Source organism: Trachemys scripta, chromosome 20 (genome assembly GCF_013100865.1).
Source record: "Trachemys scripta elegans isolate TJP31775 chromosome 20, CAS_Tse_1.0, whole genome shotgun sequence".
NCBI classification, from domain to species: Eukaryota; Metazoa; Chordata; order Testudines; family Emydidae; genus Trachemys; species Trachemys scripta.
This window is the reverse complement of record NC_048317.1, coordinates 5,035,528-5,061,472: the sequence shown is the minus strand read 5'-3', so window position 1 is coordinate 5,061,472 and position 25,945 is coordinate 5,035,528. Positions and strand designations below refer to the sequence as shown.

The 25,945-nt window shown below is 44.3% G+C and overlaps 1 protein-coding gene across 1 annotated transcript in view; it reads right to left on the bottom strand.

Annotated features, from left to right (window-relative positions):
- The window catches only part of CSMD2 (CUB and Sushi multiple domains 2), a 560,683-nt gene that overhangs the window by 264,985 nt on the left and 269,753 nt on the right, over positions 1-25,945 (bottom strand). The window contains exons 7-9 of the mRNA XM_034754071.1: positions 13,838-13,915; positions 4,270-4,357; positions 3,001-3,125 (exon numbers count right to left, since the gene is read on the bottom strand). Of these exons, the coding sequence (XP_034609962.1) occupies positions 3,001-3,125; positions 4,270-4,357; positions 13,838-13,915 (291 nt within the window). The remainder of the gene's footprint in view (positions 1-3,000; positions 3,126-4,269; positions 4,358-13,837; positions 13,916-25,945) is intronic.

Here is a 25,945-nt window from a genome sequence, read left to right as displayed (position 1 = left end):
TGGGTTTATCAGGCCAATGCTCAAACCACTGAGCTAGCCCTTCCATATTAATTAATTAATTAACATGTAATATCTGCAGCCACGTTAATGGTATTGCAACAAATCTGTGCCCATCTACAGCTTCACAGCTGTCAGCATGCTGCAGATTCAGAACATATTCAGAAACATATTCGGTGGGGATAGAACTTGAGTCCTCCTGCTCCAAAAGTCCAAGACCCTCCTTTTTGAGCTAAAGGAGACAAGCCTTTACTACCTCTAAATGTTTATAACACACTCAACACTGTGGTATCTCAGTACATACAGCAGTAGAGGGCCTATGAAACACAGTTGAGCCATTCCCATTCTCACCAGTGAATGGCAGCGGTACACATGCACACTAGCAAGTTTGTTGAAATTACAGTTGGTTAAAAATTGTTGCCAAAAAATAGCTATTTTTCAAACTGAACATGTTTTGCTTCTTTGAAAATGTTCTGGTATCGCAACAAAAACATCTCGATTTTTAAAATCCAAAACCAAGCAGAATTCTTTTCTGGTTTCCGTTTTTCATTGAAAAAAAAAAAAATGAAAAAAAGTTGTTTGTTTTTTTTAAAAGATATTTGTCATGGAAAATCCTTTCCATGTTCCAGCCAGCTCTGAGTGCAGTATTGATATATCGCTGTCACACCAAAGACAGGTATGTGATTTTTGCATCCCAACTACTCTGTGGTCTGGTCTATACTACCCGCCTGAATCGGCGGGTAGAAATCGACCTCTCGGGGATCGATTTATCGCGTCCCGTTGGGACGCGACAATCGATCCCCGAATCGGCGCTCTAACTCCACCAGCGGAGGTGGTAGTAAGCGCCGCCGACAAAAAGCGGCAGAGGTCGATTTTGCCGCCGTCCTCACAACGGGGTAAGTCGGCTGCAATACGTCGAATTCAGCTACGCTATTCACGTAGCTGAATTTGCGTATCTTAAATCGACTCCCCGCTGTAGTGTAGATGTAGCCTCTCTCTCTCTCTATATATATATATGTATGTAAAAGGATGTGTCAGGGGTGTGTAGAGATCACTGCGCCACAAAGTGCAACAGTGTGCACATAAGGCAAAAGCCGCTTACAATGCTGACCTCAAAGGCCTAATCCTGCTAAGCACTGAGCTAGCTCAGCTCCTACCATCATCAGTGGGACTCGTTCAGCACTTCTTAGGAGACCCTTCACAACTGGGCTATGAGGGGCTGTCATTTACCCCCACTTCCCCCGCGCACCAGACTTTCCCCATAGAGTGGGCTCATCCTATCTTAAACTGTATTACCTACTGACTTTGGGGGCCTGATTCGCCGCTGCCCAGCATCTCCTGCTGCCGTTCGCACCAGTGCAAAGGGAGTGCAAAACACAACCGTTCTGATTTGCTGGTGGTATGTCCCCACTTCGCACTAGTGTAAATGGGGGCCCAGGCTCAATGCAATGGCTGACCAAGCTCTGGGCTTGTATTTCTTCCAGCGATGAGGAGGGGACCTGTTTAGACAATGCCATTTCCTAGTCATCTCTCTGCAACAGGCTCCCGTGAAAGGGGAGGTGGGGGGAATGCTGTGTCGTCAATGAGGCCTTGCGGAAATAGCCTGCGGGAGGAAGCAAGATCAGTGACCTTCCCCCGCGGTGCACACTTATGTGGCGATAGTTCTCTTCTGCTAGAGACCTAACAAGATGTCTTTATCATCATCATCATCACTGAACCTGATAACTTAGAGGGAAACCATTCTAAGGATACAACCTCCCATAGAGAAAACCACATGCACCAGAGGGAAGCAATTAGAGTGACCCCGGTACCATGGAGGCAGCACAAACTGCTCAGTTAATGCCAGCCTCAGCAGCGCCAGACTGCCCAGGTATCAGACGTGCTATTCTGAAAGCGACACCCATCTGGGGACTGTGCACAGCTTCCATCTTTTTTAATTTTTTTCCCCCTTGCTGTTTCTAGTGACCCCCTGGGAAAGTGGGGCCAATTTCTGTGACCAAACTGGGTTTTCCACCATTGAGCTGAGCGGATGGCATTGGCCTCTCCCCTTAACAACAATATTTTGTTCTCCCCTAATGCAGGGCCGGCTCCAGGCACCAGCGGAGGAAGCTCGTGCCTGGGGAGGCACATGCTAAGGGGCAGCATTCCGTCCATTCTTGGGGCAGCACAGGCCGAGCGGCTTTTTTCTTGCTTCGGTAGTTCGGGCGGCCTTTCTTTTTCGCTTGGGGCGGCAAAAATGGTAGATCCGGTCCTGTCCTAATGCCTCGCAACCAAAGATCTCACCGCACTTGACAAGCTTGAAATAATTAAGCCTAACAGCCCTCCATGAGCTAGACAGGCACTATGCCCCCCCCTTGGCAGGAGGGCAGCTGCCAGGAGTGCCGGAATGGGGAGGCAGGGGGCCATCGCCTTTCACTTTTAAAAGTGGGAGGGTTATGCCCTCCCACGTTTTACCTGGCGTAAGGGGAGCGACAGAGGGGGGAGGAGTGAGTGGGGGGTGAGCTCCTAGATGGACGAAGCAGCCCGGGGGCGAGGCCTTGGGGAAGGGGCTGCGCAGGGGGTGGGGCCATGGTTTGGGTGCCCAAGCCCCCCCCCCAGTTGTAGGGAGTTTTTGCTGTCCCTGGAAGCTGCCAACTTGCCCTGGAGCTAGACAGTGGAACCAGGAGTCCTGGCACCCATTCCAGGGCCCTCTTTGCAGGGTGAACGAGCAGTGAGCCAAACAAGAAGAGAGTGAAGAGACTGCAAGACCCCACAGATAGGAGTTGCATCGGCTTTGCCAAAAAGATACACGACTCCTTTGGATCTTAGCACCGTGAGAGCATCCCTTTAAAGGCCATTCCCAACCGCACTCCTGAGAGTGGATAAAGAATTCCGATGTAAGAAAAGGAGAAAGTGGAAAGACCAAGGCCTTACCAAACACAAACATAAGGATAGAATGGAGGGTTATGAAACTGGATTTTTCATCAATCACCATAACTAGGTTAACTCCTAATCCTCCCTCACCTCTGCATGCCGGCCTCTGGTCACTCCAGGCAGCGATCATGTCACTCAGTTTCTTACAGGTGATGCTCTTGGACCCCTGTAAATCATAGCCTTCATTACAGGTGAACTGGATGCTGGATCCTAACCTAGTAGACAGAACCAAAGGGAGCTAATTAGCATTGGAGAAACTAACAAAGCAACAGTGTTTGTCCTTTGCCTTCTTTGACTCCTCAGTGATTCGCCATAATGTGAATAACAATAGTTCTCTGGCTTCCAGGGCATAGGATGGGATGAACAATGGTCAGTATCTTTCCTCATGCATTTGCTTGTGTTGGGAGCTCATTTCCTAAGGCAATTATAGTCTAATAGGAGGCCAGAGCTTTCAACATGACTTTAGGAGACATTTCCTCAGTGCAGAAGCATAGGTTTGTGCCCTACTTCATTACATGCTCAGCATTTTTATAAATGACAAAATAAATAAGAAAAAAAAATCACCCTAGTGCTGGAAACACTTGTTAATTCCACTGTTTGAGCGCCAGAGACTCAGCTGGTGTAACCCAGTGCAGCCCAATTCACAAAAATGAAGTGATGATTTACACTAGCTGAGAATCTGGCACACGGTATTTAAGAACTCCGTTTGCAGCCCCTTTTCTTCCCTCGCTCACAAATCCATTTTGTGGATTTCAGGGAACTTGATGGTTTCAGGTTAGACATTTTTAGTGAACAGAATAGCAGTCGACAGAGAAATAAGATTAACTATTGATCTGTCATTGCTAACAGCTGGCTGATTTATTCCTGCACACTTCACATGAAGGCCAGCTACTAAAGTAGGACAAAGGCATTGTTTTAACCGTTAGACGAGAACAATTATCCAACAGTACGTATGCTTATTGACAAAGGGTCGACATAGTGTTCTGGGAAGCCGTCTCAGAAGCCTCTATGGACAGAGCCCTGCGGTGACTCATGCTAATGTAAAACAGGGCCTTTTGTTTGTTTAAAACATTTCTTGCTGCACTTAACCAAAAGGAAAAAATGAATTACAAAGAATCCTGATTGCAAAAGCTTGGTTACAAGGCTGATTATACACCCTCTCTCTCTCTCACAAACACACACACGCACACATACACACAATTTTTCTAGGTCACTTATCACTGCAAGATTTTCAGACATAAACCATTTATTGGTGTACAGTGGGTCGCTAAAGAAAGAGTATACAACACACAAAGCCCATATGGTGGTTATGAACAGTAGCTTTGTTGCATGCAGAAGAAACACATACAAGGTTCTTACCTAAAATCGTTGCCTATTCTTTTGCCTCTCTCTGGAATCCCAGGGTCTGGACACATATTATGTCCCTGGGACACACCAACCTGAGTTACTACAAAGCAAAAACAGCACATACAGAGATAGAATAGCACAGGAAAACATCATCTTATATCGACTGTATTGGAGTAGGTGGATGTGAAGAGAAAATGGGTAATTGCTAGTTGGAATGCATTAGCTTTTTGTTTTGTTTTAATTTGGAAACAAGCGTAACTGAAGTCATTTCAGCTCAATTTATGCACCATGTTTTTCTGCTCAATGCCAGTGAGCAACATGGCTTTCTCTTCGTTAAATTACAGATGCACCATTGTAAAAGATGTCTTGCATTTTGCAAAATTATACCAATTAAAGAGAATGTTTCCAAAGACCGTTGTTAAAAAGGCCACCTGCAGCATGACAAGGTGTGTCCCTAGTGCCCATCAAACTCCCATCTGACTGGTGCCGATGAAAGAAAACAACTCAATAAAAGGTGGATGTGTGATACAAACCGCCCAAAATAAAAGCCAGTCTAAAGTTTTAAAGTAAGTCATTACATTTGAATATGAAAACTTTTATGGAGCAACCTGATATAGCTGCTTATAAACAAGAGGTATCAGCACTGAATAAACACATCTGTACGTTTGACCCCTTTCCCATTTCCTCCCGCAAATCTGTCAAATGGCGCAAACAAGCGTAGACTCAGAGAATGGCTAAAACATGGATGGTTCCCAACGAGGATCAAATGAGCTCTGGCAATATGTTGATTTCAATTTTACATTTTGAAAACCACCAACACATTTTTTTTCATGCACACTAATATCAGAAAAGGGACAGTTTTGTCATGGAGTGGCTGAAGTCTATATGATTCAATTTTCTCACATCGCAGAGGAAAAGACGCAGGGAAAGAATGTGGCATTTCTCGGCAATGATGCTGAAGCGATGAAGCATGAAACATAAATGAGCATGCTTCCATCCTGCCTTGGCCTAGCTCACTAAATGAAAGGAAGCCAAACCATCCCCTCAGTTACACGCCTTCAGAGCATTCGAGATTGGATGGCAATCCGATGGAAAGCACGCCTTTCACACGGCATGAGTGTACCCGCAGCATTAGTGCCACGGGACATCGTGCATGCTGGAAAAGATGTGGGGGTGTGGGAACGTTTCTATGGAACAATAGATGCACATGCACTGTCTGTGGAGACATGGCCCCACGGACCACTGAATACGCTAAAGGCAAGAAAGCTCCATTTAGCAATTTTTCACTATACAGTTAAACCCCACTTTGTCGCTAGGTACTGCGCTTGCCAAGTGCGTGAGACACCGCTGCTCTCAGACGGATGGAAGGAGCCATCTGCTCCCAGGGGTTCAAAGCTTCAATCCCAATGCCTTACAAGGAGCTGCGGCTGACACATGCTGGAAGCCTTATACTGTTAGAGCAAATACAGGTTCCCCTTTGGTTCCAGTGCTACAGGAGCATGACTTTGCGGGGTGGAGGTCCTCAACTGCATGCCGAGGCAGACACAACACCTCTCTTTCTAAAGGATTTTCTACACAGCTCATCCCCGTAGTATCTGAATGCCATGCTTTCATTGAGAGGCATGAAGAACAAGGCCCTTCTCTTCCCTCTCCTTAATCCTGACATCTTACACTCTTCGCCACTGCTGCTCTACAAGGATTTAAAATATGTATAAAATAGATTCTTCACCTTCTGCCTCAGCCACAATCCTTTCACTAAACTGCCCCCTTCACCCCAACACGGCATCTGCCTGCCTATCTTCAGGACCCAGATGCTTGCTAGGATCTTAGTACAGGCTGCACCACCCAACTCCTTTGACACACTGCAGGAGCTACGCAACCACAAGGGGAGATGTGGTGTCCTGCTGTCTCCAAGTGCCATGTTTCACAGGCTTTAGGAGCAATCTCTCTTAGAAGCGTCTTTCCAACCTTGTGGGTACCAGGGCATCCTCAGAACTCTCTGATTAATTCATACACACAGGCTCAGGGATGCCAGAGCAGCCAGGGAAACAAGCAAAAGAAATAGCAGCAATACAGTGGTCCACGCTTTATTTCCTGTTCGCTATGTTTTAGAACAACAAAATTTGCTGCCACCTTTTATATATCCGGGGGACTCTGAATGTGTGGAGAAGTTGGGAGGGAACTCCTCCTTAGAGAAGAAGATCATGCCATATATATTTGCAATACAGTGTCAGATTAGACAGGAATCATCTGATAATATAGGCAGCCATTAAAAAAAACCTGTTTCCTGAATGGGCACCTCCATTGGTTAACAGAGTTGCCAGATACCCAGTGGTTTTTCCTTCACAGAGATTTGTGAAAATATTTTCTTTGGTTATGAGAGGTGAGAATTTGTACCACCAATCCTCCACTCCCCTTCTGAACATCATACTCAAACACACACAGATCCTCAAAGCAAAACACAGATGAAAGCTCCATGTTTTACCTGGATTTCAATGGAAATGATTGTGGTGTAACTTAGATTTGAAATCACAAAGAAGGCTCAGAGTTGCTGGAGGGGTCTGCCAGTTTCAAGGAAGATATCAAGGCAACTGGCCTGAATTTCACAGTCTTAAGCAAACCCCGAACTAGGAAAGCACTTTGCATTTTGGTGCAAACATTTTGTACAGCTCTGATAGTCTGAAACAGGGAGCAGAAGCTTTAGAATAGAACACGTACGCAACCTGGAAAACCAGCTGAATGACAAAGGGTAATTTCTTTGAGACCTGAAGCCCACTGAGGGATGCATTGAAATGCAACCCAGCACAGTGGCTCAGACAGAGGCAATCCAGCCAGACATGTGCTCTTTCTGTCTTAATACCATGCAAGTGATACTTATGTTATATTGAAAATCAGGCTGCTAAATGTACCATGGGCTGCTAAACAAGATGCATTCCTGGGCTGCTGATCTGCTACGATGCAGCGCACCTTGGAAGTGCTTTGTGTGTCCTTGGAAAATCAACTGGAATCAGCAGCAAGGAAAGGTGGATATGGGGCTCCAGCAATGAAGGGGTTGGATGGCCTCTGCCAAAGCAAACAAACAGAAAGGTCAGGGTAAAATGGCCTCCAGAATCCAGGAACAAGGGAGCATGTTTTAGGAAAGGAGTTATTTTCACTGGAAACATTTCACAAACAACAAAACCAGCAACAAATATCTGCCTCCCAGAGGGACTCTTGAGCAGGACATAAGCTCTTTAAAGATGGACGAGGTACTTGTGGGAATGACATCATCCATCCGTGTTACCCAGTGGGGTGATGGAAGTGTTGGAAATAACTAATCAGTTCTGGGAAAGGCGAGGTGGGTCAATCAAGTCACTCGATTTTCCTTTGGGTTTCTTAATTCTATTCCGCCTCCCTGCACCCACGTGATATGAATTACCCAGCTCAAGGCAAATCTGCTGGGCCTAACTTTCATGTATGTGCAGAGATGTCGCGACAATGAAAAAAAATGGTCTAAGGCCCGGGGAGGGAGAGTGGGTGTTGACCATATTTGCAGTGTACAAGTCACAAGTGTTCAAGGTGATAAACGCTACGATTTCTTCTTTCATTCCTACGCCTTTTCCCAGACCAAAAATGCATTGTTGTGCAGATATGCACACAGGGTATATGTCACATGGTTTCCAATACTTTTACTGGGGATGGGTCAGCATTTAAGCACTTGAGTTCTCGAAGCATCTTGCAGAGCAGATTCCAACAACACAGACAGCATGTACCGCCCTACCCATAGTCTTCCTTGCAGCTTTCTAAAAAGACAACAACATTATCCATGTATCCTCCAAAGTTACTTATTTCAAATCCATTCCATTGAACGTACTAAGCCCCATACGAGATAGCGATGCAACTGGAGCCCGGTGGCCCATCGGAATTGACCCGAGGAAGTGGGGCATCAAATTGAGTCACGTATAACCCAAAGGCACCAGAGGAGCAACAATCAACTATCCATCACATCGGTGACTCCTGGAAATGGTTATTTCCCTGTACGCTAGCATGTTATTAATATCCACTTAGTAAAGGACAGATAAGCCAGCAGGTCGGGTGATAAAATGGGGAGCAGGGGGAGAGAGAAAAGTCACCCGAATGTCCTGGTAGTTGGGATATTATAAATGTAAACGTGGAGTGAGAGAGAAGGAGGGGAGAGGATGCATTGGATGGCTCACCCACAACTCTTGCTTCTGACTATAATGCACAAACCTTCCCTCTTCTGTTATTTATTTATTTTTAAAGAGAGAGAAATGCCTTGATTTAACCCTGCGCGAGGCTATAAACCATATTTGCCATGCTGACAATTTGTTGGCAGGTCTGCTTTCATTTTACAAGAGGTTTGACTGAGCTGAGCTCTGGCGTTGTCAATGAATTCTTCAAGGTTACGAGGGAAACGATAAGCCTCAGTCTTAATGAACTGTTGACTTTATAAATTACAGATTCGAGAGTTTTCTTCCCCAAAGGGTTGTGGGGGTTTTCTTCTCCCCCTCCTTCCCTCTTCTTCTCCTTTTGCCAACTCTAATTTCTTTCCATCCCCTATTCAGAAGCAGCCAATTGTGATTGCATTGTTTGCCAAAGTAATTTACTCCTTCTACTGAAAGAAGAGCTAAAGAGGATGATCCTCAATTTTCCCCCTCACGTTAATAAAGGAATTTCATTGATGCCTCTCCTGGGGGCAACTTTCTATTGAATTTAGGATTGTTTAATATGAGCTACAAGATAAAAGAGAAGTATTTAATAGAGAGGTACAACTCCTCCCTCCCCCCCTGAAAGTTTCTCAGTTCAAGGAAAGCAGAGAAGAGATGCAAGCAAGCTCTTCTATTTTAAAATAGGATTTCAGTAGCCATCATGTGTTCTGAAGAGGTACAAATGAAGCTGGATGATTTCTAAGGTATGACTACACTGAAAAAAGGGGGTATCTTAACTTGGGGTTAATTAACTTGGGTTAAAATAGCAGTGAAGACAAAGCCGCTCCACTTTTAACTTGGGTTGGCCTGAGCTCACACCCAGGCTCTTCTAGACTATGTCCACACTGCAGCTGGGAGTGAGAATCCAAGCCTAGGCGGACAGACGTGTGTCAGCAGGGCTCACGCTAGCGTGCTGAAAACAGCGGTGTAGATGCTGCCATTCAGGCTGGAGTTAGGCTTGAGAGCCTGAGTTCCAGTCCCAGCTATTTTTAGGGCGCAAGCATGAGCCCGCCAACACGAGTGCGTCTCCCAGCTGCTGTGTAGACACACATCTACAGGCTCTGATTTGAGCTGCTAGCCAGCGTTAAAAGCCACGCTGCAGTGGCTTCACTGCTATTTTAACCCAAGCTAACTAACCCACGTTAAGAATACGTTTTTTTTCCCAGCCCAGAAATACCCTAAGAGGCAAACTCCGCTTCCAGTTACTCCCATGCAAACCTCTGTCCGGTAACAGGGAGAAGAATTTACTTCTCAAATATAAAGAGATGATCCCCTGATAGCAACACAGCAAATGTTTACTGTGGTCCCGATCCAAGAAAGCATTTCGGCACCAAGGTATTTTTAAGCATGTGAGTGGATCCCACTGACATCAGTGGTTCAGGATCAGGCATGGAACTATTCACATGCTTCAAGCTATGCAGGTGCTAGTAGGTTTGAAGGATCTAGGACACAAGAGTTTGACATTGTGAGGTGCTGACCACTTCCACCAAGGTTCTGGAAACTTTCAGCATCATGTCTTTCCTGGGACCCATGGAATGGAGACACCACTGTCTGGATGGTTTCAAACCATGTCTGTTTTGTTGCTAATCTCCAAATGGAGCTTGCAATTTTAGTCTGTGTTTACGCCAAAAGGTGTCCGTGTGCTACACGCCATATCTGGTTACCCCAGAACACAAGGGTCTTCCAAACCCATGTCACTGCTATCTGCTCTCTCTCTAGAATAGATCAAAGTAAATGAATGGATCCAGACACCTCTTCTGAACACCAGGAAACCAGAAATCCAGCGTCACACATGTTTCCAGCTTCTAACCCTCTCAGACTTTATGGAAAACTGAATTTACTCGCAATTTACAAGAGACACATTTATAGTATTCCTCCCTTCAACCTATATTTTCAAAATTGGATGCCTACTGCTAGAAATCCAGAGTCTGATGCTTCTGCAGTCACTTACCCCAGTGCAATGCGTTTGTAGAATGCTCCCAAATCAGAACGGCGATGATGTACGTTTGTATGGCACTCGCTTTGTATTGCTGTAAATGACTGCACAAGGTACAGGGTAATGGAGAACCAGACCCTAAAATTGATAGTTAAGCACCTAATTAAGTGAGCTGTTTTTCACAAGTGATGAACACCCTGAAGCTCCCATTGACTTGGCTGGAATCTAGGTTCTACTCAGCGCCTCTGACATTCTTTTAATTCTCATCTAAGCAAGTTGGAAAATGCCCTTACTGCACACAGTTCTTTCCAACAAGATTCAGCAGCAAAAGTTTAGGAATATCCTGTTGAAAGATCAGAGAAACTTACTTCTGTTATTTTTATATTTAGGCAGCAGAGGAAAGAAAGATGCTCTAGAAAAGATGCTTTCCCATGCTAGTTACATAAGGACAAAATACTCATATTGTACACAATATCTACACTACTCCACAGCTTCGGGAATGCTGCCGATGTTGAAAAAAGTTTCTCTCTCAATTAGTATCGGTGACAGAAAAGCGACTCCTAAAACATAATCCCCTAAGCGAAGGCTCAGCTTTAAGCTACATTTCTTCTGCTTATTCTCCAAAGCAATTTTAAAAAAGCATGTTTAAAAGAAAGATGTCCAATTAATTTTAGGGGAAGTGGGCAATATGCAGCAGATGTAAAATTTCACATTAAAATGTTCCATCATCGTTCAATGCAATACAATTTGCACGAGGACTTATAGATAAAATTATTTCCCATTTCACAAGAGACATGTTTAAAGATGTGAAATACATTTTGCCGCCAATGGGTCATGTGAAACTTGCAGGCTTTAACTAGCCAGTTGGAAACTGGCAGCCATCCATGGCTACGGTTCAGCAAAGCAACAATTTCTCTGAAAGACCTGAAGGATATTAAGAACATAGCCGCAGTCTGCCTTATTCCTTGGTAGGGGCTTCGGTAGGGTGGAATTTTTGGAGAGGTGCAATGTTCAGCAGAAAATATTACCTCTAGGAAAGCGTTTAGCACTAGCCTTTATACAGACACATTATTAGAAACATCTGAGAAGCAAGCCACGAGAAATGGTAGTGGCACTGGAAATAAGCTCTGTGGTTCTTTAATCATCCCTCTCAACTGTACTACTGTCCTTAATAAGTTAATTATATATATGAGGGGAAGGTGGGAGAGACATGGTTAGGTACACAAGGAAAACCGCCAGGTAAGGAGATTGTAACGGTTTGGAATCCATTTCCTGAAGGTAAATAACATGTCCTGGTGCCATAGCCTCTTGAGTCAGCATTTCGGAAGTTGAGAATTTGCTAAAACCGAATGCGTGGTAACAACAGGCTGTATTAGACCAAGTAAATCTGAGGCTATGAACAAGGCACAGTTGAGAGCGATTTACCCTGAATGGGCTGAATACCCAACGCCCGTGGCAGGCTCCAAGCTGGTAACAGAAAGGAATTTGGGTCATAGTTTCTCACACATGTAATTTTAGATCAACTGCTTGCAAGCTGATCTGCCTCCCACGGCTTCAGGGGGCAGCTGTGCCCTGTGCAAAATTGGCATTATGTAGGGTCCTGGACTGACACTCCTGGTGACGAGTCACGTATCCACCGGAGGGGGACAGTCTGAGCTGAGCCGAGCCTGTATAACTCTCTATTTCCCACTTATTTCTCAGCGCTTCTGCTGAGATGGCCACCTCAAGGGCCAATGACCGGGGTGGCCTTGTATTATGGAAACCAGAATCAGAACCAACCGTCACCGGATCGTTGCACAGCCAATCACAACATTCAATTCTTAGCCGGTGCCTGGATGCATCGTTATTTTGCTACTCTAGGTTTTTGGAATCACCGTAACGATCAATGACAACTGGTGGAATTAGGGAGTGGAAGAAACCCGACGCTCCTGACCATGTTACATGGGGGAAGCCCTGCACCATTTCATTAAGAAAACAAATTCTTTGTCTGGAACACCTTTGTGTGAGCAAATTATGATTCCAATCCAGGCCAAGGCTTTTCTTTAGATAAGGACCCCCACCACCGCCTTTGAGGTGTCCAAAACAAAATGTATTCCCATCCCCCCCCCCACAATGCCCACCTCTCTAAGAGTTCCAGTGTCCAAACCAACACCAAAGTGAATGGTACCTTCCAACGTACGTTAACCATCAATGCATAGACTGACTGTTGATGGTAGCTTCTTGGATCAGGAAAACTCCTCTTGGCTAGAGTCTTTCATAGGGCCAGAAGTAACTTGGACATGTGGATTTTCCATCCCAATAAAATCCCACGTGTTTCCTCCAACCATGCCTAACTAGCCGATTTCTCATCCTTCCCGAGTAACCAGAGAGCATCAACACACCGGTGTTAAAGCTAGAACTGAGCCAAGGAGTAGAACTTCATTTCAGATAGACGCTCAGTGACATTTTATATTTTTTTCATTGTGTCCATTTCTCTCTTAACTGAATTTTCCCTGCTGGAATTAGAGATACAATGTATCAAAATGGTACATCTTGGATGGGCATCATGTATTACGCAATGGATGAGCAACTATTTTTTCCTCACACATGACAAAGTTTAGCCCTTTTGGACTAAAATAATCAAGAGCCAAATTTATCCAAAATTCAGCTCAACTCTGACTCAAACCTTTCCTACTTAATCTCACAAAAGGTAGCGAGGGAGGCCCTTTAAGAACACAGTCATCTGTCTAAAAACATAAGCCTAGAGAAGTTCTGAATGTCACTTCTGATTTACAAAGTTGGAAGGTCCAAATGGGTTCACTTACTGGAGCAGGAAAACATACTGGGGACAAAATGACCTCCTAGGCACCTCTCTAATAGATTTCATCCGCTATACGCATTTTACATAAGAAACTGACAGAGATGTGGGATGCAGCTGAAGTTTGCATTTCAGTGACTAGTCCTTCCATAGCAAAGTGGTATGATTTTTCTGTAGGGAGGTATAATTAAGTCAAATAACTTGCAAAGATGCTATTACTACCACCGTTATTGTTCCTTCTTCACTAAACTTTCTGTCTATAGTTTCCTCATTGCAGGTCTGACTCCTCTTACTTTTACACTAGATAAATGCGTTTGTTTTCAAATTCATTTGCATTTGGATACTCTTAAGACTAAAAGAAAACACAAAAGTAATGACCCCCTATAACAACAGATATATGTATACAGTATATATACACATACACACATGCACCAGCTCCCCTGCAGTCCCAGTTTAAGGAGTTAGTACATGTTTGTGAATAGAGCACTGGAAGGAGGTGATGTGGTAATGCCAGGGGGAAGGAGGAGGGATACACATTAAACCTTTTAAGAGTGACAACATTTTAGAGATTATTGTCATATGAAATGTTCAGGGAGATCATCTTGCAAAGAGTGCATATCTAGGAGCAGCGAAACTTACACACTGATGTCTTCTGATTATTGTCCTTGCTGGGCATCAGCTTCACTCCTCTAGATTTCAGTTCAATTTGCTTCTTGACTGGAAAGAGATTTTAACCAGAGAGAGAGAGAGAGAGAGAGAGAGGTTTAGCTAGATTTTAAGGATTATTGATTTGATTCAGAGACTTCAAAGCACCAATTTTTTTGGGCATCCCCTGTTAACGCAGTGTTTGTACAGCACCTTGCACAACGAGGCCCTGATCCTGAGTAAAACCAAACAAAATAATAAAATGACCTCAGGTCCCAGAATTCACAATAACCTTAGCATGATTATTTATACCAACTTCCATAGCAAAAAGTTTTGTGTGGCCTATTTATTATTCGTCTGTTTGGTTGGCCAATCTGGAAGCAAAATCAATAACTTGTGACTTAGATGACCAACAGACACAGTATGAACAACCAACAGTGAATATTCCATGTGCCAGTAAATGGGTGCGGGGGGATCCAAAGGAACGAAGCTGCACCATTGTAAGCTCTCTGGTAGAGCTGCTCTAAGTCGAAAGGAGAGAAGTCTCCTGTCAACTTAATTAATCCACCCCCAACTATGTCGATGGGAGAACTTCTCCCGCGGAAATAGCACTGTCTCCACCGGCGCTTAGGTCGGTGTTGTCGCTCAGCGGGGTGGCTTTTTCACTAGCAGCAGTGCTATGTTTGGGGGCTAGGAGAGCAGACTTTAGTGGGGTTTTGGTTTTAATATGAGAAAAGAGTAATCTTGCCTCTGAAAGCAAAGTGCCCATAGTCATTCTACATGATTCTTTCCATTGTAGTTTTATTTTCATCTGTTCAGCCAGTTTATACTTCATTTCAAGTGGTTCCCTCTGTGTACTTTATTGTTTCATGCTTTCATCTCTACATTAGCACATTTCTAAGACAACGTTGTCAAGAAAAATTACCACTAAAACTAGCGGGGATTTTAATCAACTTTTGCGTGCGTGTGTGTTGAAACAAAATCTGTTAATAGCATCTGTGTGCAAGAACTTCAGGCAGGGAGATGTCAAATACCTTTTCTTGAAGCTTACCCCAAGTAACACATGCTCTGCTCTACATGTTTGTTGGCACCTTTTCACTTTATCATGTGGCTATGGCATTTTGAGGGATTTTTTCCCCTTATCTTTAAATAAAGCAGTCAAAATGTCAAGCTGAGATCAGGTCCATAGTCATAAATATATACGTATGTGGGCTTAGGCAACTCTTGTCTTTCCAACAAGCATTAATGGCTTTCATCTTTTGGGCAGGGCAAAATAATGACTAGTATGCTGATTGGAGAGGAAAACTGAGACACACAAGTCTTGTTTAAACATAAACCAGTTGCACATAGGCTAAGGACTACGCCTGTCTCAGAATGCCTTAACTGGCAATACTCATCTAGGGTCAGATAGCATAATGACCTCTGGCTATAGGCAATCCGGTGTCTCCTGAGTCATTAGTTAACAGCAAACCTGCTGCACGCCAAAATGCTAACTTTGGCTGCAAAAGCCCAGACTGTTTTGGGAAGCCAAGGAGCTATTTCTAGCTCAGCGAATCGGTAACTTTCCAAAATTTCCTCAACTTTGGAAAAATCACAGTGTCACAGTTCATGTTTCGCTTGTTCTCTAACCACTTCGTAAATTTTACAACATTGGAGAAACTTGGGAAAGAAACAGAAGAAAAAAAGGAAGAAGGATGGTGGGAGAGGGGGAAAAAAAGTGACAGGAACCCCCCCCCCCCCCCCCAAAAAAAACTCGTTTGATTGCAATCAGTGTCAAAAAGGAAAGAATGGGGAAAATGAAAACTGGAAACCTTGAATTGTTGTGGTTTTCAAAAACTGAAACTAAATGAAAATGTCCAGCTAGCAATGAGAACATAAAAATGTTGTTCTGAGGCGATCTGACACATTCCAGGCACTAGAGGGCAGTGGTATACAGATACACTGTTAAAGGCACAGGGCAAATTTAGTTCTGATGTAAGAAAATGATTGAAATCCTGTTGCATTTGGTCTGGGTTTTTCCCATAAAACCTTTTCATATAGAAGCAGGTCAAAAGGGTTCTATCGCTAGTCTCAGAGGACCATGATGGTGCGGGAGGGAAGAATCTCTTTGGAAACTATACTTGGAGAAAACAGTATGTGTGAAGACTGCAAAGCATCGAGTGGGCACCTTCACAAATGGTTAGGAAGCGAGCTTAGCAATTTGAAAGCATTTGTTAGTTTCAGTAGCCAGTAACCCACTCATGAGGTTCCTCTTTATAGATCCAGATTTACCATCATTCCACAAAAATTGGAGGTAATTCCTACCAGCGTAAAGTATTCACAACAGAAATACAGATCCATTTAACCGGATGCTACTTATACTGAAGGAATTAATCCTGTATCATCTCAAGATTCCTGAACAAGTTGTTTTCTTGTGTCCCATGTGATGGGCCTTTGCCCCACACTGAATTCCATGTCAGAACCTTGTCTTGCTAAGTAGTATGCAAATACTGGTACCTTAGATCCAATCTTGAAAATCATCTCAGGGATGGAATATACCTCTATATAATGTATGACATTGGGCTACAAAGATTACCTGTGCCCTCTGTATAGATGCACACTGTACACTAGTCAGCAGTCCTTTCCGTAATGCTTTAAACCAGGCCAGGGTTTAGGGGAGCGCTTTGGGGTGGCACTGTGCTGTATTTAGCTAGAGAACCAGAGAAAAAGGCAGGCTCTGTCTGCAGCCTCAATGAAGAATCTCTTTCATATACATTACAACGGAGTCCTTTCCCATCTCTACTGCAGGAGAAATCCCTACACAAGTCTGCAGCATCACAACAGAACTGGAGTTCTCAGCTCGAATGCTGACACCGCAGTGCAGTAATGAAGGGCTGATTCATGGCTAGAAGTGCTGCAATTTGGCCGAAATGTTGAAATCAAGGTCCCATTCTACCTGCCCCAGGTGACTCTGCAGGCAGAAGTTAATGATCCTCTGGCACTTACCAGGCAACTAAGGGACAACCCCATAGTCCTGGGCAACATTCCCTGTCTGTCAATAAAATATAGTCAAGTCCAAATGTCTAAAGTGCCATTTGAGCTATTACCGGATGCATAATGGCTCCTGAATTTACGAGATCTAACTCATTGCTTTGTAAAATGCTTTGGGGCACCTTAAATATGAAAGGAGCTATACAAAACCAAATTCTACTCTACTCCCTGCCTGGCTTCATAGCGCATCTTATTGTGTGAGTGACAGTTGAGGATTTTTTTTTTTTTTTGGTAGCTCTGAAATGCACACAGATAAAAAAAATGAATCTTTTGCCTGTCATATGTTCACAGGGAATTGGTCAATTGAGCAAAAAAATCTTTTCCTGTCCTTTGGCTTTGAAAATAAATTTCTAATTTTATTGGGGCATTTAATGCTTTCCATCCACCACTGCACACTTGACTGATATTAGTGGGGCTAACAGCCTTTATAGCTGCCTCTGTGGGAGTGGCTGGGATATTCTGTTGGTAGCTCCTTTTGACCCAAGTGGCTTGTCAAAGTTCAGGGCCTTGCAGGGGTTCCAGATGGGAACAGAAATGGATAATGGAGTCTTTTGATGCAGTCTTGTTTATTTACAAGAAATGTACAAAGTCCTGTTTCTCTGAACACAGTAGGAATCAAACCGCAGGAGACGGTTTCTTTGTTCGCTGTTCCAAGCCTGCCTTTCCAGCCGATGCTTTGTACCCAGATAGACTTTTCTCTTAGCTTTATTTTAGGGCCAGGTTGTGCTTCCACCCTGTGGCTGCTTGGTTTGCTTTTCTCTCTCTGCTTCTGTGTCTTTTGGTCCCTGTGTATCTCTTTGCTTCTGCTGCCTCCGTTCCACCACACACAGAAAGACACAGACAAAAACAATGCCTTGTGGAGCTTCCTGCCCACAAAGTCCAAATTACTGGGCCAGTTCACAGAACCCCTTTGTCTGATGCGGGACTGTTTAGCTGTCTCTCACAGCTAGTGTACACGAGGGATGGAGGTCACAACAGTTTAGACAAGGTTAAACCCAATCCACCTAACGCTTTACAAAGCATTGACAGTGCTTTTGATTGCAGACATTACTGAAGTGCTGACCAACTGCAGCGCCCAATGGCTTCAAAGAAGCAATGCATACACATAACTACAACTGAAGCCAGTGGGTGCTGTCGGTGCTCATGGCCAGTGCCGGCTTTAGGCCGATTCCCCCAAATCGGGCCCCGCGCCCGAGCCTAAGAGGGCCCCGTGCTCTAAAGAAGAACGCCTGACTTTTTAATTTTTACTCACCCGGCGGCGGTCCAGGTCTTCGGTGGCACTTCAGCGGCGGGTCCTTCACTCGCTCCGGGTCTTCGGCAGCATTTCGGCAGCTGCCGAAGGGCCGCCGAAGACCCGGACTGTCGCTGGGTATTCGAATCGGGCCCCGCACTTCCTAAAGCCGGCCCTGCTCATGGCATCTGCAAATCAGGTCCTCGGCTGTCTCGAGTCAGGCATTTAGTTAGAACCCGATTCAGGAAAGCAATTAAGTTATGCCTAAATCCTATTGAAGCTGATGGAACATCAGCTATAAGCTTAACTTTAAGAGCGTGCTTAGTGCTTTGGGGCCTTAAAAACAGAGCTACCCCCAAATTAGTGCACGCTGTCGAAAATGTAGGCCTAAATGACTCACTCAAGATCACAAAGTGTGTCACAAATTGGGCAGAACCACATCGCTCTTACAGAGGCCTGGTCTCATGTTCTAACTAGTAAGCCACAGTCTCTCTCCCATGATTTCAGTGCCCTATATTACACTAATTGTACTGGCCGCCACTTCCAGCAGCCCCCATTGTCCTGGAGCAGCGAANATTACACTAATTGTACTGGCCGCCACTTCCAGCAGCCCCCATTGTCCTGGAGCAGCGAACCGCGGCCAGAGGGACCCACGATCGGCCAAACCTGTGGACGTGGCAGGTAAACAAACTGGCCCGGCCCGCCAGGGGCTTTCCCTACACAAGCGGCATCCCAAGTTTGGGAAACACTGTCATAGATAATCTGAAAATGCAGATGACAGTCACAGAGAGGGGGCATCACAGATGCTAATAAGTTACATCCCTACCCTTGGAAAACAGACAACAAATAAAATCTATGCATTTCAAAACCCGAGCCTGGAACTACAGCAATCCTCTGCTCAATTTGCATCTCTGGTGATTAAAACTATTTGCTGTGCGCTTCATGTGGGTTGATGACATGTCCTATTTTGCACGTATTTATGTATCTTTAATATTTGTGTTAAAACCACCTTATAGTTTTTCTTTTCTTTTTTTTAAAGAGGATGAGGTACAGTCTTCTGAGGCCCCACTAGGGTGGAAGATGGTTTCACTAACTCATTAAAAAAAGGACAAAGATGGGATCTTTGCACAGTTTGAGGTCTTTATGAATAGGATGGAACTAACTCTACAATGAAAACCAGGCTGGAAGCAGAGTGTCCAGCTATCATGACCTTACTACGAGTCTCAGTATATTCTGTGTTTTTTTTCTGAAAGCCTTAGCTCCTGGAGTCATGTGAATATGTGGGAATCTCTACTTTTGATTGAAAAAATAAAGTTTCCAGCTCGCACAGTTGCCGAAAAAAATATTGAAAATGTGACCCTTAAAGGCACAAAGATCAGAAAGTAAATAAGAGGGACAAGATGAGTGAGGTAATTTATTTTATTGGAGGAACTTCTGTTTGTGGAAGGGCCAAGCTTTCAAGCTTTCAGGACCTTAAGTAGAGCTCTGTGTAAGCTCAAAGCTGGTATCTTTCACCAACAGAAGTTGAGCCAATAAAAGCCATTACCTCACTCAGCTTGTCTCTCTAATATCCTGGGAGCTACACAACTACAACAACACTGCAAATGAAAAGTAAATAAAGAGATCACAAAATTTACAATTTTTTTTTCTAATTCTCAGGACTGTTAAGCCAATCTCATGATTTTGGGGGCCTGATTCGTGATTCTGAATGCTTTAGGTTGATAAGATTGTGGAAGAACAAGAGTGGGTAGCAGGAATTTGTGTGGGAGGGTCACATGAGAAAACTGGACATTATTAAAACAAAATTATCTATGATCCAAAGTATGAAAATTTGCACATTTCAGAGAACGGGAGATGTATGAAAATCCTCAAATTCCCTTCACAGAGGTTCACACATCAATGATTTCTTCAGTTCTGACCATGCATGGGATTCATGCTGCAATGAACTCAATAACTCCAAGTGAAGTTCAGGTAAAACTGCCAAGGGTCATGCCATCAGATGTTGGGCCTGTGAATCCCATGTGCTATTAATGAAAAACTACAAGGAGGATCAGAGTTCCTGCAGGGCAGAGAGCATTTAAGATTCTATGTTTCTTTTATTATTTGTATGGAGTTCAGATGATGAGCATAGAACAAAAACCTAGCTGGGTTAGCTAGCTACGTAGAGATAGATTTTATCGAGAGAGAGTGTTACAAATAGAGCTGCTTGGAATTTTTTTTTGACAAAACGGTTTTTCATTGAAAAATGCCAATTCATCAAAACCCAAACATTTCCTGCAAGAGAGTCACTTTCAATGGGAAGGTTTCTCAGATCGAGGGGAGAATTTCTGCTCCAAAGCAGTGAGAGAGAGACCTACCCCAGAATAGCCAATAGCCCTGTGGTTAAGGCACTCTGTTAGGATAAGGGAGATCTGGGTCCAGCTCGCTGCTCTAGAGAATAGACTTGAACCTGGTTTGCCCATGTCTTGTGCATCCCAGATGCCATCATCACTGGGCTCTTGTCTAGTTGGGAGTGGGGATCCCTGTCAAATAAATAAATAAATATGGCAAAGTCTTGGTTTCATCCCACTGTGGACAGGAAATACTGTTTCCCACCCAGCTCTAACTACAAACTCTAAACTAACTTCCACCAAACCTTCAGAACTATTTCAAGGGAATCAAATATAACTCTCTCTCTCTCTGGCTACATAGCTAGACAAACTCTCTTTCCATGTCGAGGGGCTGGTCTACACACTGTTTTGTGCCACTATAACTACATTGGTTTAGAAACGGAAGCTATGTATGACAGATGGGATAGGTGTGGAGTGATATAAGCGCCTTTATTCTGGTACAGCTGCATCTAGACTAGGAGAATGTAACACTTCATCTTAACTATTTTAGTTTCTAAATCAATAATAATTATACTGGTTCAAAAAATGTGTAAAACCAACCCATAGACACATTGAAAAATTATCTCAAGAGAGATTATCTGACTACATAGAGCAGGGGTAGGCAACCTATGGCACGAGTGCCAAAGGCAGCACGCGAGCTGATTTTCAGTGGCACTCACACTGCCTGGGTCCTGGCCACCGGTCCGTGGGTCTCTACAATTTTAAATGAAGCTTCTTAAACATTTTAAAAACCTTATTTACTTTACATACAACAATAGTTTAGTTATATATTATAGACTTATAGAAAGAGACCTTCTAAAAACGTTAAAATGTATGACTGGCACGCGAAACCTTAAATTAGAGTGAATAAATGAAGACTCGGCACAGCACTTCTGAAAGGTTGCCGACTACTGACAGAGAGAGAGAATTACATCACAAATGGACAGAGACCTTCTTTGCCCGCTGCTGGAAGTACTGAGGTCAGGCCAGGCTACCAACAACTTAATCCTCCAGAGGCCTAGAAGGGCCAGGAGGAGACACTGACCAATTGGGTGCCAGCCGGCCAGTTAAAAGGGCTTGCCTGCTTTTTCTCAGGGACAGTACTGGGTGAGCTTTGGCTAGAGAAGCAGCACCTCATGGCTAGCCCAAAACTTTAGGGCCAACTCAGGCCTTGTCTTCAAGTGCTGCAAATGAAGCACTTAACCTTTGAGTTTTTGTTTGTTTATTTAAAAAGTACAAAGAGAGAAATTTTGAGTTTGTTATTTTTATTTAACTGTGTAGAGACTGATGCCAAGCTTGTGGCAGGTAGTCAGAACTTGTGGCCTAAAGCAGGGAGTGCCTGCAGTACCATGTGTGGCCCTGCAGGGAGCGCTATGGAGCAGCCCCACCTGCAACACAAATCTTCCAAAGGAATCTAAATGTGTCATCACCGCTAGTGTACAGTTTGTAGCAAAAACCCAACCCAAGCGATCCTGATGTGTGTTCTGGGTACCCAGAGCACATTTACCTGGCTGTAATTTTGGTCACATATTCCTCGCATTGATTTCTCAATTCACTGAAGCACCCATAGCAAACTCTCCAGGTTCCACACAGAGGATAAAAATGCCCACTCACCAAGCCCCATTAATACTAATGGCTCCTGTGCTGAATTCGTAGCACAAATGCACCTTTAGAGCATGACACGTGCAGCAGATGGGATGCGCTCCACCACCTCAATCGAGGTCCTGCCTCATTGCCATTTTGTGAAGGTTTTTTTAAGTTAATCTTTTAAGCGCTTGACACACAAACGCAGAGCTCATTATATCCAACAAAACGTTTTCCGAGGAGCTCACTAGATTAGAACCCCCTGACATTTATCTAATCAGAGGAAATTATAACATTAATCGTTACTTTTCTATTTAAGAAAAAAGGCATGATTCAGACAGGTGTTTTAATAGAAAGCAGCAATCATGACTGTGGAAGGAAAATGTCAGATCAAGAGCCATCAATGGTGTGCAATAATTTATGTTAGAAACAAAAAGCTATGGCAGAGCTTTTTGATTTAAAACTGTGACTATGCAATGGGGGGAGGAACTGAAAAATGATTTATAAAACAAGGCCCAAATTAAGGCCACTAGAGTGATTTCTGGAGCTATATGAAGGGAAGGATTTTTTGTGTATCTGTATCATGGGACTGGGAATCAGGGCATCTGGGATCTATCGCCCCTCTGCGGCCTTAAGTACGGATCTTAACCACTCTGTGCCTCAGTTTCCCTTCAGTACAAAAGGAGGTAATAACGAAGCAGGACTGTGGGGTTTGACTCATTCATCTCCATTCAGTACTTGGAAAACCTCAGACTGAGATTGTAACAAAGGCCCTGATACTAGAAGACACATGCTTAAATTCATTCCTATTCAAGAAAATCCTTAAACACTTTAAGCATGTATACAAGTCCAGTTCGCTTCAAGAGGAATTAAGCATGTTTATAGTTAAGCAAGTGATTTCCTAAATATAGATGATTTTCTGAATTGAGGCCTAACAGGAGTATGTCCCCGTGGGGGCGAAGTGAGCAGTGTGATACTCTGTACCTCAAAGTAGCACCCTGAAACTCCCATATTCACCACTGTGAGATGATTATGATATGTTCTGTACAATGCATGCCTTGTCAGGTATCATTTCAAGTGTCTTGATCTGTTGAACATGAATATCCTGTTGAATTGCACGTATCATCAGTGTATGGATGTTATGAAGTATTGCTATAGGACTGTTACTGAAATATGTGGTAAGTGGAAGACCCCTACAGCCAGTGGCAACAGAGGAGCAACTATCCCTAGCCAGACAGGTGTTGATGACCCATCAAGAAGAATCCACTTCTCAGAGAGGACACGCACGCAGTGGGGAATGCCGAACACCCATGTCATAGCAAGGATCTTTCTAGCACCTGGAAAGAAAGTATAACTGAGGGTCGATGACATCACCACTTGGCCTCTCTCCTCCCCCATCTCAACCTCTGGAATATCGCCTGGAAGACAAAGACTTGGAACTGGGGAGATTGGTCCCAGGCTGAGAGGGAAAGCCAGCCTGTGCATTAAGAACTATGAGCTGCCCGTAACATCTATTAGGGTGAGAAAAGCTGCTTGATTCAAATCTTACTTAACCTGTTAAAGTTAGAATTGCAGTCTAAATTCTATTTTTTTATTTCTTATGTAACCAGCTTTGATCTATATGCCTACCACTTATAATCACTGAAAAACTGTCTTTCCATAATTAATAAATCTCTTTTGTATTTTATCTAAAACGGCATGGTTTTGGTTGAAGTGCTTGGGGAAATCTCAGTTCAGGTTAACAAGGGCTGTTGTACGTCCACTGCCCTTTGCTGGGGTGGCAAACTAATTAATGAGCTTGCGCTGTCCAAGGGAGTCTTGAGCAGTGTGAGATGGTATATTTCTGGGGTGCAAAGCTGGGGGTGATTTGCTGGTGTCCGTCTCTGTATAATTCATGAGTGGCTTAGAGAGCATTCATGCAGTTTAGCTGGGTATGGGTCTCCACATGCTCATGGCTGAGTGATCACACCACCCGGAGGAGTATGCTGCTTGTCACTTGTCACAAAGAGAGACAGCCCAGGCTGGAGAGTTAAGGGGGCAGAGCAGTCCCACAGATCCAGGTTGAACCCTGGGGTTCCGGTCACAAGCAGCTGCCTCTGGTTTAAGCCAAGGTCACAGGTGGTCTGTTGGAGATGATCACTGCCTTAGAGGCAAATGGGTAGAGTTGTATAACCACCTCTTTTGCTCCTTACGTCAGGCAAGCCCTTCATCACCGAGGGCGTGGCATGTCACTTGCTTAGCAGCAATGGGAAAACCTCAGAAGATTTGGGAGGGTGCCATTTGGATATATCTCAGCAAGCTTCCTGCGTGCCTATGCCTTGGAGATGTTTAAGAGTGGGAACCGCCTCTGTCCCCATTTATTTATCTCATTGATTTTTTTATGGTGCATATTCCTGCATAGTAATAACCGTAAAGCACCCTGCAGTGCAAAGTAATAATAGCATGTTCTTAACTATTAATTCTGCCCTTTCGCTGTAGCGCCTTAGCTGATCCTGTTAGATTGCTGCTATAGTGCTCAGTTTTACTCTGTTTATCTTGGGTTCTTAACTGGGCCCATCACCGTAGTATCGGAGTGCATCCCAATCTTTAATTTACCCTCACAACACCTTTCTGAGGCAGTGCTCTTATCCCATTTTACTGATCAGGGAATTGAGGCACAGAGAGACTAAGTGACTTGCCAAAGGTCACACAGGAAGTCTGTGGCAAAGAGGGGACTTGGAGTTGTGTCTGAAATCCTAGGCTACATCCCTAACCACTGGACCCACCTATTCCCACTCAGTAACAGCCTAACAAACCCCCGGTGAAATTCAGCCCTCTACAGAAACCCTGCATGTCACTTAAATCCCACTTAAGCCTTCAAAATAAAGTTTAAGTGGGCCACAAGTGGCATAGGGGCCTTGAGCTGTTCCTCTGAACAGGACTGAACACTGCACCCCCAAGGATTATTTTTCGTACAGATCCCTGCTCTGTGCTATGATTTAAACAAAACAAAAAAGCTCAACTCATCGGGCATCTCTTTGTAAAGAAGACAAAACACCATCTCCTTCCAAAGCACAAGTGGACAGTGTTCTTTACATCCCAGTGCTAAACTGCAGTCCATGTTGGCCTCTTGTCACAGTCCCCAACCCTGGCTCATTGTCAGGATTTGAACCCAGGACCTTCAGCATCAACCTCTGCCACATGAACTGAATTGGGCAGCGATAGCAGGCTGATATCCTCCATGTGGATCAGCCACTAGAGGGGGACATGACACACATTTGACATCCCCTACACATTTGTAAAGCTCTCCACATGCTACTAGAGATAGTCCCACACACTCAGTGCACCAGCCAAAGAGAGCTGGACATCATGTCCACAAAACTCACATTGCTTTGGCTGGATAAGTGAGTTGTCCATCATACCCCCCGATGGAAATTGGAGCTGCTTAGCTCTATAGCAGGCAGAGAGACTTACCACCACCACCATTTAAATCAGGCCTTCAACACACGGTTTTAATTCTCATCTCCATTGTACCAGTTTGCAACTCCACCGCCTTCAATACAGGTACTTTTGATTTAACCAGTGTGAGATCTAAATCAGGATCCATCAAAATAAATCTGGGCTCTGACAGTCTGAGGGCTGGTCTACACGACACTTGAGTCAACGTAACGTTCATCGCTCCAGGGTATGAAAAAGACACACCCCTGAGCGACGCAAGTTACATCGACCTAAGTTCTGTCCATACCAGCGCTAAGTTGGCGAGAGCGCGTCTGCCGCGGACATAGCTTCCGCCTCTCATTGAGGGGGAGTAATTATAACATGGGAGAGCGCTCTCCCGCTGGCATACTGCATCTTCACCAGACGTGCGACGGTGGCCCAGCTGCACTGATGCAGCTGCGCCGACGTAAC